General features: G+C 38.6%; 1 protein-coding gene across 1 annotated transcript in view; it reads right to left on the minus strand.

The window, feature by feature from the left end:
• Positions 1–17145, minus strand: part of LOC101344910 (antigen WC1.1-like) — a 190781-nt gene that overhangs the window by 58984 nt on the left and 114652 nt on the right. The window contains 1 exon segment of the mRNA XM_023741477.1: positions 4480–4794. Within this exon segment, the coding sequence (XP_023597245.1) occupies positions 4480–4794 (315 nt within the window).

The raw sequence follows: 17145 nt of genomic DNA on the forward strand, positions 1-17145 counted from the left end.
TGGTTTATCAATTTTGTTGATCTTTTCAAAGGACCAGATTTTGGACTTGTTAACTCTTTCAATTGTTTTTCTATTCTCTATTTCATTTAATTCTGCTCTAATTCTTATTATTTCCTTCCTTCTGGAGCTGAGGGTTTCTTTTGCTGCTCTCTTTCTACTTGTTCCAGTTGTAGGGCTAATGTTTTGATTATGGCTCTTTCTTCTTTTTTATGTGTGCATTTATTGCTGTAAACCGACTCTGAGCACTGCTTTTGCTGTGTCCCAAAGGTTCTGGTAGGATGCGTTTTCATTCTTGTTTGATTCTATTTATTTCTTTATTCCATCTTTAATTTCTTCTATGACCCAGTAGCTTTTGAGCAAGATGTTGTTCAGTTTCCATGTGTTTGATTTTTTTTCCTTGCTTTTTCTGTTATTGATTTCTAATTTTATGGCTTTATGGTTAGAAAAGATGCTTTGTAATATTTTGATACTTTGGATTTTGTTAAGGCTTGCTTTATGGCCTAATATGTGGTCTATTCTGGAAAATGTTCAATGTGCATTGGAAAAGAAAGTATACTCGCCTGCTGTTGGGTGGAGTGTTTGGTATATGCCTATGAAATCAAGTTGGTTGATTGTAGCATTTAGATCTTCTGTGTCTTTGTTGAGTTTCTTTCTGGATGTTCTGTCCTTCACCGAAAGTGGTGTGTTGAAGTCCCCTACTACTATTGTGGAGCTGTGTATCTCTCTTTTCAATGCTGTTAGGGTTTGTTTTATGTATTTTGGAGACCTGTCATTGGGTGCATAAATATTTATTATAGTTATGTCCTTCTGGTGTATTGACCCTTTGTCATTATACAGTGTTCTTCCTTATCCTTTGTGGTGGATTTTACTTTAAAGTCTACTATGTCAGAGATTAATATTGCCACTCCTGCTCTTTTTTGACTGTTATTTGCTTGATATATTTTTTTCCATCCTTTGAGTTTTAGTTTGTTTGTGTCTCTAAGTCTAAGGTGTATCTCTTGTAGGCAGCATCTAGATGGATCATGTTTCTTTACCCACTCTGCCATTCTCTCTTTATTGGTACATTTAGTCCATTTACATTCAGCATAATTATTGATAGGTATGAGGTTAGTGCTATCATTTTGATGTCTTTTTTTGTGTGTTGTTCACAGTTTCTTTGTTCCACTTAATTTTCTGTGCTGAGTTGATTTTCTTTATGTATTTTGTTCTCATCTTTTTCAATGTTGTTGATTTCGTATTTGCTGAGTCTTTATATTTTTGTTGTTTTTTATTTTGACTTGTAGGATTGTTAGTTTCCTTTCGGTTACCTTAATATTTACCCCTATTTTTCTAAGTTTATACCAGTCTTTTATTTCTTTATATTGCCTTGTCTTCCTCTTCATATGAAAAATCTATGTCTACCTTTTGTAAGTCCCTCTTTTTTGTTTTAATGTTGCCATAGTTTACATATTGACATCTGTTTTCCTATTTTCAGTGTTTTAGCTTTGATTTATTTTTGTGACTTCCCTATCTGGGTTAATATCTGGTTGCTCTGTCCTGTGTTCTAGTCTTGGGTTTTTATCTGATGTTATTGATTTTCTAACTAGAGGTCTCCCTTTAGGATTTGTTTTAATTTTGGTTTGGTTTTTGCAAATTCCCTAAATTTCTGTTTGTCTGGAAATGCCCTAATTTCACCATCATATTTGAGAGACAGTTTTGCTGGATATATTATTCTTGGCTGGCAGTTTTTTTACTTCAAGGCTTTATATATGTCATCCCATTGCCTTCTTGCCTGCATGGTTTCTGCTGAGTAGTCCGAGTTTATTTTTATTGACTCTTCTTTGTAGATGACTTTTGATTTATCCCTAGCCACTCTTAAAATTCTCTCTTTGTCTTTGGTTTTGGCCAGTTTGATTATAATATGTCTTAGTGACTTTCTTTTGGGATCTATCTTATGTGGGGTTCAATGAGCATCTTGGATAGATATCTTCTCATCTTTCATGATATCAGGGAAGTTTTCTGCCAACAAATCTTCAACAATTCTCTCTGTATCTTCTGTTATCCCTCCCTGTTATGGTACTCCAATCACTCGTAGGTTATTCCTCTTGATAAAGTCCCACATAATTCCTATGGTTTCTTCATTTTTTAAAATTCTTTTACCTGATTTTTCCTGAAATAAGTTGGTGTCAAGTGCTTTATCTTCAGTCTCACTGATTCTGACTTCTATTGCCTCAATTCTGCTCCTATGACTTTCTATTGAGTTGTCTAATTCTGAAATTTTATTGTTAATCTTCTGGATTTCTGACTGCTGTCTTTCTATGGATTCTTGCAGCCTGTTAAATTTGTCATTATGCTCTTCTCTAATCTTTTTAATTTCCTCTGTTGTGTGTTTTGCGTTTTGCTTAATTTCCTTCCTAATCTCTTGAAGAGTTCTGTATGTTAATCTTCTGTATTCTGCCTCTGGTAATTCCAAGAAATTTTCTTCCTCTGGAAAATTTCTTGATTCTTTATTTTGGGAGCTTGCTGAAGCCTTCCTGGACTGCTTCTTTATGTGGTTTGATATTGACTGTTGTCTCCGAACCATCAATAAGTTATTATATTTATTTATTTTATGTTTGCTTACTGTGTCTTCGCTTCTTGTTTTGTTTTGATATACTTAAATAGGCTGCTTGTGTAAGCTAGTTTGATTACTGACACCTTTGAAGCTCTAAAGTCCTGTCACCAGGTGGTTAGATCTGTTACTAGGTATGTGAGCTCAGGAGTCCACCCACTTGTCCTGTATGGATTCAGCTCATGTGCCCAGGTAGATAGCCACCACGTGTGTGGTGTAGGCTTCACCTACAGTCCTAGACAGGCATGGGTAATTGGTGTAGGCACAGGCATCTTTCTGTAGGAGGGGGACACACTCTGAGCAAGGCAGGGGGCAGATGGCTGCCCCCAAGTGTTCAGGAAGAAGGCATGTCCCTGTTCCCTAGAGAGCGGAGGAGGGTGGGTTTTGCAACTGGACTATGAGCACCTGATGCTGTTGGCTGTAAGGACTGGGCGGCAGCTTCTTTTTCTTGGGCTGCTACTGCAGGTGGCTAGGTGGCATGGTTGGTTCCACCAGTCCTCAATCCCCTGATGTGGATAGGTGAAGACCCTGCTTAATGGGCAGAGCAGTGTCAAAAAATCACTAACCTGTCACTTCACAGCTGAATCAGTTGAAGTTAGACTTCAGGTATATACCCTGTTGTACTGCAGTAATGAGGGCCTATGCCATTGAAATGGAGAGAGAAAGGCACTCAAAATCTGTGGATCCCTTATGCCTGTGCCTAGGCAAAGTAGCTGTGCCTACCCTGAATTCCTGGCTTAGGGGAGCCAGCAGTTTATCTTTTCCCCTGCTTGTTAATTTGTTCACTCTCCAAGGCCAGGAGAATAGCTTGGGGTGTGTGACGGATTCTACTTCTGGCCCAGGGGATTCAGCAATTGCTGAAGCTGGTCCAGGACCCAATGTAGAGCCCAGAGCAGGGAGGTAAATGGGAGAGAGGTTTTTCCCTAAGGGAAGTATTTTTTATTCACTTGGTAGGCCAGATACAAGTACTTATCTTTTGCCGATCGAGGGCTGCTTCTCACTGGTTCTGGGTAGCCAAGTAGATTCTCTGCCACTGGGTCTCTCCCGGTGCAGAATACACCTGCTGAGCACCACTGTTTGCCTGCCTCACTGCTCAGCCATGAGCTGATCAGGCCTGCAGGGCTCAGGCTCTCGCTGGGTCAGGTCTGGCAATTCCTCTCTGCTTCCGAACTGTCTCTCCCTCCACCTGCCACTCAGTCGGGTTCCTCAACTTTGCCTTTGATGTTCAGGGCCCCTAGATTGTCACATATAATCGATTCTCATTTTTTTGGGTCTTTGTTGTAAGAAGGTCCACCAGAAGCATCTGACTACCCTGCCATCTTGGCCCCGCCACCCCCCGGACACTCTTTTATCTCAGTACTGAAATCACTCCTGAGATTCACCCTTCAGCCAAATATTAGACATGCACTTAAAACAAAATGAGACTAAATGGGCAGTCAGCCCAGGGACAAGGATGAGAAGGCAGGAGGAGACAGGAAGGCTGGTAATGGGGAACTGAAGGTTGAGAAGGGGAGAGTGCTAACATTTCATGGAGTTGAGAATGCATATCACAAAACAATATGGGTATCAACTGTTTAATGAGAAACTAATTTGCTCTGTAAACCTTCATCTAAAGTACAATAAAAAAAATTATGAAGCTCGATTTTAATTTGGATGATACTAGAACAAACCATCTTGTCAGGTAAGACAACTGGAGAATGAAATACTAGCAGTTGAGACTTGCAAGTGGGAAGTAAATGAAGCCTGTTATTTACACCTGCATTGAGCAGTCAGGGGTGATGGGTACAAATCTCAGACCTTTCTGAGACTCAGACTTTTCCTAGAAATCAGAAACCAGCTTCCCTGGAACATTCCACTCTCCCAGATAGTGGACAGTGAATTTACCATACCTGAGCAGCTGACTCCTGCGTCCTCATGGTGATTGCAGTCATTTTTCCCCCAGTCCTGGGAAGGGCACTTCCATACATGGGATTCTTGTCCTGTGCAGTTTACATCATCCAGCCAGATGACCCCTGATCCATTCCCAAAGAGAGCCTGAGATACGGCATTGATGGCTTGTCCACAGCCCAACTGTCTACACACCACATGGGCATCGTTCAGGTCCCAGTGGTCATCACAGATGGTGCCCCATTTGCCCTGGTAAAAGATCTCCACTCTCCCAGTACAGCGTCTTCCCCCATCCACCAGGCGGAGCTGTCTGTTTTCTGGGGAGAGAGAACTTTGTCAATGGGACATTTATATAGGGAAGAGAAGGAGTTCTTGTCCTGAGCAGTTGAGAGCACTGTCCTCGGAGGCTGCAGAGTCTGATAGATCAAACATGGAGTTGTTGCACAGGGGCAGCAGCTGGGTCTGGCTTTCTACAGAAACAACATGATAGAAGGTCAGTGGGGTTGAAAAACAGGAAATTGAATCTCACTGAAATAATGTAGTGAGTGGTCTGAAGTAGAAGCTGTTACATAGGTCCTATCAGAGTTAACTTTCTGAAATGTGGAGTTCTGCCTAGAGTCTGAGAAGGCTATACTAGAAACCTCAGAATCTCTACCCTGAGCAGTTGACAGTGTCTTTCTCTGAATCAGCAGATCAGGGAGTTCAGTTAGAGTCATTGCCATGGAGCAGCAGCTGGACTGATTTCTTGTAAACCACACACTCAGTGCCATTGACCTGGGAGTTGGAAGGATGAGAGCAAAGAGAAAGAATCAGGAACTGGGGCGAGCTCATCAGAAGCCTCAGGTGGCAGCCATAGACCCATGGCCAATCAGATTTGTTCTTTTTGTGCCCTCATTCAGAGCTGAAAATGAGTGCAGCATGAGACAGGTCATGGTTTACCCCAGAATACTTTACCTATGATTCTAGCCTTCAGACTCCAGAGCTGGCTACTTCATTTCAAATAATATGTTCCTCTTTGATAGATTATGCAATCTTACATGATAGTTGATGTCAGATGATGTTAACATTGGCCAGATTTCAGTGAGAATCACAGAATATTGCTCCTTCCCCCCAAAAATCTGATCTATACTTGGTCTTCACATCGGGAGTTGCTATCTTCAAAAGTTGGAGTTCTGTGTACTCTGGGAGAAACAAAATATCATGTATATTTAACACCTCCACAGAGTAGTGATAGGTTATATTTCTTCTCTGAATTCATTTGAACACACAAATTGGACCCACTGTGTTATTATTCTCTCCTTTTTACCTGCGAGAAAAATGATGAAAAGAAAGGTTAAATCACTTCCATAAGTGCTGAACTTTAAGTACAGTGAAGCAGAGAATCACAAGTAAACCTTCTGCTTTCATGAAGAATGGAGGTGTTCACAATAGGCCCATGCTCCTATGGGATAAAACTGAAAAAACTTTACAGATAATATAAATTTTTATAAAAGATATCTGACATTTGTGGAAACAACATGGGATTAAATGTGCCAAAATTCCAATGGAGATTATTTCAGAGTTTAGCTAAGGATCTAGAGATGCATTTTTTCTGAGAATCCCCCAATTCAATGCATGGGCTAATGGTTGAAAATCTGGGTTTAGGCAAGGCATAGGGCTGCTGTTGAGACAGAGAAGCCAGTAAAACTTTGGTGGTTATATGTGCCTGGAGTGACAAAATTGAAGACATCTGGTCACTATCACATGGCAGGGTTTTTCCTCAAATACATGCCCAATATTGAAGGTTTGAAGGGAAAGAGGCCAAAGAACTTAGCCAAACATCTTGGGAAGCAGAACAGATATTTCTTCATTCTCCTGGTACTAAGCAACCAAAGACATCCCAGGTTGTCTATTGAAAGCCTTGAAGTCCCATGACAGGAATAGAGGCAAACAAGAGGTTGATTGATATCAAGACTTGTTCCAGTTCAGTTCTATGTTGGATATAGATATTTGGGTGATCATCATTCCCTCCCCTGTCTACCTAGCAGAAAAAAAGGTGAATCCTTTCAGATGTTTTTATATATAATTTCTAGCATTCAATTAAAAAAAATTACCTGGCATATAAAGAGATGGGACCACATGACTAAGAAGAAAATATAAAAGAAGGCAGAAGCACAGATGAAAAAGATACTAGTTAGCAGATTAGGAATTTAATTATCATCAACATATTTAGGAAAATGGAGAAAAGGAGAGAAAAAGTTGATGAAAAGATGGAAAATTATAACAGAATTGTAATCTATATAAAAGGAATCAAAAGAACAATCTCCAACATAAAATAAAATATCTAGAATTAAGAATTGAATGGATAGATTTAAAGGCAGTTTAGACATAGCAGAAGACAGAATTAGTGACTTAGAACTCACATCAATAGAAAATTTCAAACTGAAGCACAGACAGGAAAAGAATTGAAAAAAGAACAGCACATACAATATATTTGTGGCATGTGCAATAAGTCTAACCTACAGAATTGGAGTCATAGAAAGAGGAGAAACAGAGAGGAGAAGAAAGAAAAGGAGAGAGAAAGGTAGAGAGAGAAGGCAGCAGAAGTTATATCTAAAGAGATAATGGATGAGAATTTTCTAAAATAGATGAAAGATATCAACTCCTGTATTCAAGTATCTCAGAGAACTCCGAGAAGGGTATAGAAACTTTTGCACCAAGGTATACCATAGTAAAGCTACTGAAAATAAGAGGAAAATCTGGAATAATAACAAAAATATTTAATCCAAAGAAGGAAAAAAAGAGAAAAAGGAACATGAATGAGGTGGATCAATTTAAAGCAAATGGTAGATATTAACTGTACTATATCATTGATTGCATTTAAAGTAAATGGGTTAAATTTTCCAAGTAAAAATCAATCTAGGTACAACAACAGAGTTCAACTATTCGCTGCTTGCAAGATACTCCACTTATATAAGAGGGTAAAAGAAAAGTTGAAAGTAAATGACAGGGAAAATGTATGTACTATACACATACCAAAACAAATTGATGTAGCTATATTAATATCACACAAAGTAGACTTTGAGGCAAGATGCATTAATTGAGTTAATGAGAACTTTTTAAATAATTTATTTTATTTTTGTTGTTGAGAATGAGAAATTTTTAATTATTATAATGAGGAGAAACCCTTAATAAAGATATAGCTATCAAAATCCAAGTAAATGTCAAAACATAGCTTTAAAATGTATAAAGCAAAACTTCACAGAATTAAAAGAAGAAATAGATAAATTCATAATCAAAATAGGGAATTTTAACATAACTCTTTCAGTAGCAGATATATCAAGAGACAAAAAATGAGAAAGAATATAGTAGATTTAAAACAGCACAATAAGCAAATAACGTATTTAGAACACTGAACCCAACAATGAAAGAATCCACATTATTATTAAATGCACGTGGAAAGTTTACCAAAACTGATCATATGTGGGTCCAAAACTTTCAGATAATTGAATTCATATGGAGTATTTCCTCTGACCACTGTGAAATTAAATTAGAAATTAAGAAGACAATATAGACAGAAATCATTAAATGCTGGAAAATTAAGCAACACTTTTTCCAGAACTACTTGAGTCAAGAAGGAAATTTAAAAAATGAGACGATATTGTGAAATAATAAGGAACATATGGCATAACTTCTCTAATGCATCAAAGCAATGTCTAAAGGAAATTCATAACCTAGAATACATGACTTAGAAGAAAGACTGAAAATGAAAAAATATAAACTTCCAGCTAAGAAACCAGAACATCAGCAAACAAAATACAAAGTAAACCCTAAATTTCTGCTTACTCACTGAGAGAAGACAGAGGCAATGGGCTCTTTCTCTAGTCTCTTACTCTCTCTGAAGACTGAGAAACTGCTGAGGCTCTGCTAGCCACCGGAGACCTTGAACCCTAGCTATGACGGACCTCCCCTGAGGTTGAGCCGTGGTCAAACTTTCCTCCCGAGACATCTGGTAAAAGGTAAAAGACTTAAGTCTAAAAGACTGGCACTGTAACCATTAAATTAACATTGTAATTGTAGATTCTGATTCTCCAGTTTTAAATGAATGTTATGAGATCTTACTTGTGTGCCTTGCCATGACTACCTTGCAATAAACTAAATGACTTAATGCATGACAAACTTGAGTAACTCTCTACTAATTTTCTAAGATAAAATCCTGCACAACAATTGGCATAATCTATGATTTGGTAAGGATGTTTTAATGTCTGCATAACACTGGTACTGTTAGTGAGAACTGAAGAATAATTCAGAAATTCCATAGATGTCTTCATCTGAGATAAAATAGAATTTAGGCTTATCAGAGACACACCTAATTATTTGGTGTCATCTATAGTTCTGTCTGAAGGTAAGAGAAGCTTCTTGACACATGAGGGTCAAGGGAGAGCCTGACTGACCTGTAGCTCCTCATCGAATGCTTGACTGACTCCGTGAGTTGACTCATCTCAGGATAAGAACTGGACAACACTGATGGCTACTGCCCACCCAGCTCCTTGTACTCCTAATGGCAATCATTCTTCCTGACCTGATCTGACCTGAAAAATGTCAAGACACATTTCTAGGTAGAAGGAGTAGGCAGAGAAAAGTTTTACCAAGGAGGCTGGAGTTAGAATTAATACACTTAACCTAATACTACAGAAACCTCAAAGTGTCAATGTAACAAAAATACAAAGTAACAAAATATCTAAAATTTGAAGTCTATGTCCTACACTCTAGAAAACTAGGCTAAGGTCTTTGTTCCGTAAATTTGTTTCATAAATTTGAAGAGATACAGACACACCACAGTCAAAAAGGAGGAAGGCATCTAGGCCCAGATCAAGAAAAACATGATTCTTCTTTAGTGGGTCTAAGACCCTAGCCTTGGGGATTGGGGCTAAAAAGACTGAAGAATCATGTGTGTGTCTTTGACACATGGCTATCGAAGGCCTCTTTAGAGGCTACTCTTGGAGTGACAGAAAGATGAGCAGTTCCCAGGCAAGGCCTGGGGACTGATTTCTTGTAAACAGAAAGCACTCTAATTCTTTGACTCTGCATAAATCTACTTCCCCTCTCATCTTTCCTTCCTAGTATTCTCTCTCAGAGTCTTGCTTCTTTAAACCCTAAGTGCTTCCTGATAATGCCCTCTTTCAGGGTTAAGATTAAAGATCAACAAACTTTAGAAGCTGTAAATAATGAGGATACTTGAATACTGTGTCCTTATTTTACACAAGAGAAAACAGACTCTGGGAAGATAAGAGCCTTGTTCAATTCACAGAGTTAAAGAATAAGGTTGGCATTCAGACCTATGCTCTTTTGTCCCAATTTGAGGCCTTTCAGTGATAGCTCCTCATGACAGGTGCCTGCACATCTCCTCTTCCTTCAGGCCTAGCGATAAGTATATATTGTGTCCCACTCTCTGAGGTGCTTCACCTCTACTCTCTCCTCACAGAGATGGCCTCCATTTTCCAAACTCAGGCCATTTGCAAGAGAGACATCCACTTAAGTCACAGGAGGGGGCTAGGCCTTCAGTAAATTGCTCTTTATGTACCTGTGCCTGACCTGGAGATCCCCAATTTTCCACAGCTTTTGCTTCTATTTTGGCCAGAGAAAATGTCCTCTCTCACCTTCTCTCACTATTAGAACACTAGGGTTGGATTTAACCCAGGAAAGCAAGAGAGCAAGATCGCCAGGCCTATTTTCATTATCTTATGTCTAGATCACTCGTCTCCTTATTCCCTTCTGACCAAGACGGCCTTCTCTATTCTGTTTGTAGCTGGGACTCAGGACTCATCTGCAGCCAAACCAACTCTTCAGGCCTCTGACCATAAACCTCACCTGCCTCTGTATCCATGGCTCCTCATGCATAAATCCAGGCTGCTACTATTCTGTTTGGAAATTGCCTAAGACCCTTAAAATGTCTTCATTGAATGTGATGTTTGGCCAATCAGAGATGAACAAAGATCAAAGTATCATCCTTGAAGACTAGGCTTGCCCTATACCCTTGGGTCTGCTCATTCATTGTAAAAGTCTGAGGTGTGCAGCATGACCTACTCATCAAGGTGCAGAAAGGAAAAGGACAGTGGGCACTGGAGATCCAGAGGTAGGAAAAAAATGAGTCTCTGAGAGGGAATGAAGAAAAAGCGGGATAAGGGAAAGGCTTCTGAGGAAGCAAATGTGGACTTTCTGCACAGGTCTAATGTTTAGGGAGGTGAAGTGTATTTGAAGGCAATATTGAGAGTCTACTGTCATGCTGTTTTCTTAAAAATACAAATACCTTTTCAGAGTGTGCCATATTTCAGGAACTTTGTTAGATGCTGGAAATGTAAATAGCGATAAAGCAGTTTGTATCTTCAAGGAGTTTTATTTCTAGTGGAGGAGAAAAACAAACAGTTTCAAGCCAAGTGAAAATTTTATGAGACCTCAATAGCATAAGGAAAGGGAAACTGCTCTTTCAGAGAGTTGTTAATTTACGTGAATTAACCACCTAAGGCAAAATAAAAATTGAAGTCAGATATATCCTTGTCAAGTCTCTTGTTATATAGGTTACCTTGTGTTCTTAGGCAAGTTACTTAATCAAATTTCATTACTGGGAACCATTCTCCCACCATTATGATTTCTTCCATACCTCAACTTTGAGTCAATCTGATCACTCAGTCTCCTTCCTTACAATCAGCCATACAGAATTCACTTAAATGTACATGTGACATTCTCCACACCACACATGGGCCTTCAGTGCTGCTCAGAAAAACTTATGGCCCTTTGTCGGCTCCCATTACCACCCACCCTTAGCTACTGTAAACCTCTTCCATCTTCTTCAAAAATTCTATTTGTTCCCTTACTCTTATTAAAATAAAAAAAAAAAAACCCACAAATGCATGTCTCTTAAATTATTGAAGTCATGAGATACAGACTTAAATTATTGAAGTCATGAGATACAGACTCTATAATTTCTTAACACAAAACATACAAATTAACATTTATTGCATACACCACTGATTTGCTAGTGCATGACTGAGTGTTCTTTCAAAGTCTGAGGTTATATGGATGTTGTTTAAAAAGAGAAAAAGGGAGAGAGAATCTTTTCTAGGAAGAGTGGAAGAAGGAGAACCCTGTGGCTCAGAGCATTTCAGACCTTAGTTCTCTGGTCTTTCCGGCTCAGAATCTATGAATACTTATGTCTGAATCTGCAAAGGAGAGTTGAAATTTAACACAAATCTATAAATTCCTCTCTGATTTATTAAATGCTATATCTTATGCTTCTAATCCTACTAACTGAATGCAAAACAGTGTCTCACACTACACACATAGAAACACTCAATTCAACGGAGCCCTCAGAAGTGAAAGGAAAGTACATTCTCATTCTTGTCCCTCCCTCCAACAGGTTCACTGTCACAAAGTGAGTGAGCATGGTGGTTTGCAAATGTTCACACTTATAAAATTAAATTATAAAAGACAAAATCATGAAGCTTGATTTCAATCGTGATGATATTAGAACAAACTATCTTACCAGTTAAGACTACTGAAGAAGGAAAAGCCAGCAGCTAAGACTTGCAAGTGAGAAGTAGATGAAGCCTGTCATCCACAGCTGCTTTGACAAGTCAGAGTCATGGGTAGAAGTCTCAGACCTTTCTGGCCCATCTGTCACCTATTCCCCAGTGATCAGACATCTGAGGTGGAAGATGTTACATAGGTCTTATCAGAGTTAGACTTCCGAAATGTGGAGTTCTGCCATAGGATCTCAGAAGGATATACTGTAAATGTCAGAATCTCTACCCTGAGCATTTGACAGTGTCTTTCTCTGAATGAACAGAGTCAGGGAGTTCAGTCAAAGAGTTACTGTTATAGACCAGCAGCTGGGCTGATTTCCTTTTAAATGTTGTTATTGTGGTAAAATATACACAACATAGAATTTGTCATCGTAACCCTTTCACACTCACAATGTTGTGTAACCATCACTACTATTTGTTTCCAAAATTTTTTCTTTCCCCAAGAGAAACTCTGTATAACTCATTGCTGTTGAGTTGATTCTGATTCATAGCGACCCTACAGGACAGAGTAGAAGTGCCCCATAGGGTTTCTAAGGCTGTAATCTTTTTTTTTTAAATGATTCTTTTTTTTTTTTAAATTGTGCTTTAGATGAAGGTTTACAGAACAAATTAATTTCTTATTAAACGAGTAATACACATATTGTTTTGTGACATTGGTTGCCAACTCCACGACATGTCAACCCTCTCCCCTTCTTGACCTTGGGTTCCTCATTAACAGCTTCCTGTCCCCCTCTGCCTTCTCATCCTTGCCCCTGGGCTGGTGTGCCCATTTAGTCTCATTTTGTTTTGTGTGCCTGTCTAATCTTTAGCTGAAGTGTGAATCTCGAGAGTGACTTCAGTACTGAGTTAAAAGGGTGTCCGGGGGCCATACTCTCAGGGTTTCTCCAGTCTCTGTCAGACTAGTAAATATGGTCTTTTTTTGTGAGTTAAAATTTTGTTCTACATTTTTCTTCAGTTCTGTCTGGGACCCTCTATCATGATCTCTGTCAGAGCAGTAGATGATGGTAGCCAAGCATCATCTAGTTGTGCTGGACTCAGTCTGGTGGAGGCTGTGGTAGTTGTGGTCCATTAGTCCTTTGGACTAATCATTCCCTTGTGTCTTTGGTTTCCTTCATTCTTCCTTGCTCCACACAGGGTGGGACCAGCGGAGTATCTTAGATGGCCACTCACAAGCTTTTAAGACCCCAGATGCTACTCACCAAAGTAATATGTAGAAACATTTTCTTTAAAAACTATGCTATGCCAATTGAGCTAGATGTTCCCTGAGACTACGGTCCCCAGCCCTCATGGGCTGATTTCTTATAAACCATACACACTCAGTGCCATTTACCTGGGAGTTGAAAGGATTATAGCAAAGAAATGGAGTCAGGAACTGGAGTGAGCTCATCAGAAGCCTTAGGTGGCAGCCATAGATCTGGAGCCAATAAGTTTCACTTTTCTTGTGTCATCAGTCAGAGCGAAAAAGTGAATGGACCATGAGACCATGGTTTACCCCAGAATACGTCACTTAAGATTCTAGGGTTCGGACGCCAGATCTGACTACTTAATTTCAAATAATTTGTTCCTTTTTAAGTAGACTGGGCAATCTTACATGACAGATGTTGTCAGCTGATATTGACATTGGCTGGCTCCCACTGGGAATCACAGAATATTCCTCCCTTCCCAAACAAATCTGATCTATGCCTGGACTTCACATCAGGAGTTTCTATTATTCAAAAGTTGGAGTTTTGTGTGCTCTGAGAGAGACAGAAAAAAAAAGTTATGTATTTCTAATCCCTCCACAGAGAAGGGATAGGTTATATTCCCACTCTGAATTCATTTGAACAGGCAATTTGGACCAACTGTATTATTATTCTCTCCATTTTACATGTGAGAAAAGTGATTGGAAGAAAGATCACTTTCATCAATGTTGAACTTTAAGTTAACAGTAAAGTAGAGAATCACTCCTAGATTTTTTGCTTCTATGAAGAATTGCAGAGTTCACAATAGGCCTATGCTCCTATGGGATACAGCTAAAAAAGTTGGATAACGTGTAAAAATTTTAAAGTCATTTGACATTCTGGAAACAGCATGGATTAAGTGTGCTAAAATTTCAAAGAGTGGAGATCATTCCAGAGTTTAGTCAAGGATCTACAGATTCTTTTTCTCTAAGGGAATTTCCCAATTCAGTGCATGGACTAATAGTTGAGAATTTGGGCTTAGGTGAGGCAGAGGACTGCTGTTGGGACAGAGAAACCAGTATAACTTTGGTGGTTACATGCGGTTGGAGTGACAAAATAGGAGACTTGAGGGCCACTATCACATGGCAGGTTTTCTCCTCAGTTATTTGCTCAATGTTGAAGTTATGGAGGGAAGGTAGCCAAAGAATTAAGCCAAACAGCTTGGAAAGTAGAGTGGCTATTTCTCCTTTCTTTTGGTGCTGAACAAAGGCTATGTATTGAAAGCCCGGAAATCCCATGACATAGAAACAGAGTCAGATCTCAGGTAGACTGCCTTAAGACTTGTTCCAGCTCAGTTCTGGTTGGAATTAGATATTTGGGTGATCAGCTCCCCCTTCCCTGCCTGCCTTGAGAAAAAAAGGTGAATATGTTCAGGTGTTTTTATATACAATTTCTAGTATTCAATTAAAAAATTTACCTGGCATTTAATGAGAGGGAATCATACAACATATTAATAATGTGAAAAAGAGAAGATATGAGAAGGCAGAAGCATAGACGATAAAAGATATTGGAATTAGCATAATCAATATGTTTAGGAAAATGGAGGAAAAGAGAGAAAGAAGAGGTGAAAGATGGGATATTTCAACAGAGAATTGTAATGTATATAAAAAGTATCAAAAGAACAGTTTCTAACTGAAAATAAAATGTCTAGAATTAAGAATTGAATGGATAAGTTTAAAAGCAGTTTAGACATAGCAAAAGACAGAATTAGTGGCTTAGAACTCAGGTGAACAGAAAATTTTAGTGTCAAAAAACAGAGAAAAAATGGAATAAAGAACAGAGCATAAATGATATTTGAGATATGCTCAAAAGATCTAACATAAATAAATGAATAAAAGGAGAAGAGAGGAGAAAAGACCAAACCACAGCAGAGGAGAGGAGAGTGAAGGCAGCAGAAGTAATGTCTAAAGAGATAACGGATGAAAATTTTCTAAAATGGATTCAATATTTCAACCCCTGTATTCAAGGAGCTAAGAGAATACTGAGAAAGATATAAAAACTCCCACACCTAGGCACATCATAGTAAAGCTTCTGAAAATCAAAGGAAAGAGAAAATCTGGAATAACAAAAATTTCATCCAAAAGAAGACAAAAAAAAAAAAAAAAGAGAGAGAGAGACATGAATCAAGTGGGTCAATTAAAAGTAAAAAGGTAGATATTAACCCCCCGTATCATTAATTGCATTTAAAGTAAATGGATTAAATAGTCCAAGTAAAAGCCATTCTAGATAATACAACAGAGTTCAAGTATATGCTGCTTGCAAAATACTCCGCTTATTTATGAAAGTAAGGAAAAGTTGAAACCAAATGATAGGAAAATATGTATAGTATGTGAACACCAAAAGAAAATTGATCTAGCTATATTACTATCACACAAAAGAGACTTTAAGGCAATATGCATTAATTGAGTTTAACTCAATTAATTTTTAATTATTATAATGGGACAAACCCTTAATGAAGATATTATAAGCATCAAAATCCCATAGAATGTCAAAACATAGCTTTGAATTATATAAAGCAAAACTCAACAGAATTAAAAGACAAAATAGATAAATGCATAATCAAAATGAGGAACTTTACTAAGCAAGGAAAATGGTGGGCAAACCCCACCTTCATTGTTAACTGAGTGATTAAGGAACAGCCTGAATCCAGTTCCCACTTGGAAATGGATCCAGTCCTCACCTTCCCACTTCATCCTCATCGCCCACTGCACCAAGTGGTATTCTCTCATCCCCAGCTACCAGGGGCCGGGTCAGCAGACACAAGTTAAAAGGACACAATCGAAAGGTTCGTGGTTCAAACCCAATCACCCAGAGGCATCTAGGAAGACAATTCTGGTGATTTGCTTCCAAAAACTCACAGCCTTGAAAATTGTATGGAGCAGTTCTACTCTGTACATATGGGTTCACCATGAGTTGGAATCAACACAACAACAACAGAAGTCCCTTATCAGATACATTATTTGGAAATATTTTCTCTCATTCTCTTTTCACTTCCTTGATAGTGCCCTCTGAGGCACGAAAGTTTTTAATTTTGATGAAGTAGAGGAATCACAACTCTCATACAGTAACTACTAATAAGGAAGCTCTTGCTTCTGCCATTTTGTTATATGTGCTCTTTATGTCTTTATCATTTTTGTTGCTCAGTTTCTCCATTACTGCCTTGTTTTGTGTTGAATGAATTTTTCTTGTGTACCGTTTTGATTCCCTTCTCATTTCTTGTACTTTGTATTTTAAAGTTTTTTTTTTAGTAGTTATTCTGGCAATTACAATTGTTGTTGTTGTTAGGTGCCGTTGAGTCAGTTCTGACTCATAACGACCCTATGTACAACAGAACGAAACACTGTCCGGTCTTGCGCCATCCTCATGATCGTTGTTATGCTTGACCCCATTGTTGCAGCCACTGTGTCAATCCATCTTGTTGAGGGTCTTTCTCTTTTTCATTGACCCTCTACTTTACCAAGCATGATGTCCTTCTCTAGGGACTGATCCCTCCTGATAACAAGTCCAAAGTACATGAGACAAAGTCTCACCATCCTCGCTTCTAAGGAGCATTCTGACTGTACTTCTTCCAAGACAGATTTGTTTGTTCTTTTGGCAATCCATGGTATATTCAATATTCTTCGCCAACACCATAATTTAAAGGCATCAATTCTTCTTCAGCCTTCCTTATTCATTGTCCAGCTTTCCCATGCGTACGAGGTGATTGAAAACACCATAGCTTGGGTCAGTCGCACCTTGGTCCTTAAAGTGACATCTTTGCTTTTTAACACTTTAAAGAGGTCTTTTGCAGCAGACTTGCCCAGTGCAATGCATCATTTGATTTCTTTTCTTTTTTTTTTAATATTTTATTGTACTTCAAGTGAAGGCTTACAGAACAGATAGTTTC

The sequence above is a fragment of the Trichechus manatus genome, unplaced genomic scaffold (assembly GCF_000243295.1).
Source record: "Trichechus manatus latirostris isolate Lorelei unplaced genomic scaffold, TriManLat1.0 scaffold00182, whole genome shotgun sequence".
NCBI lineage: Eukaryota > Metazoa > Chordata > Mammalia > Sirenia > Trichechidae > Trichechus > Trichechus manatus.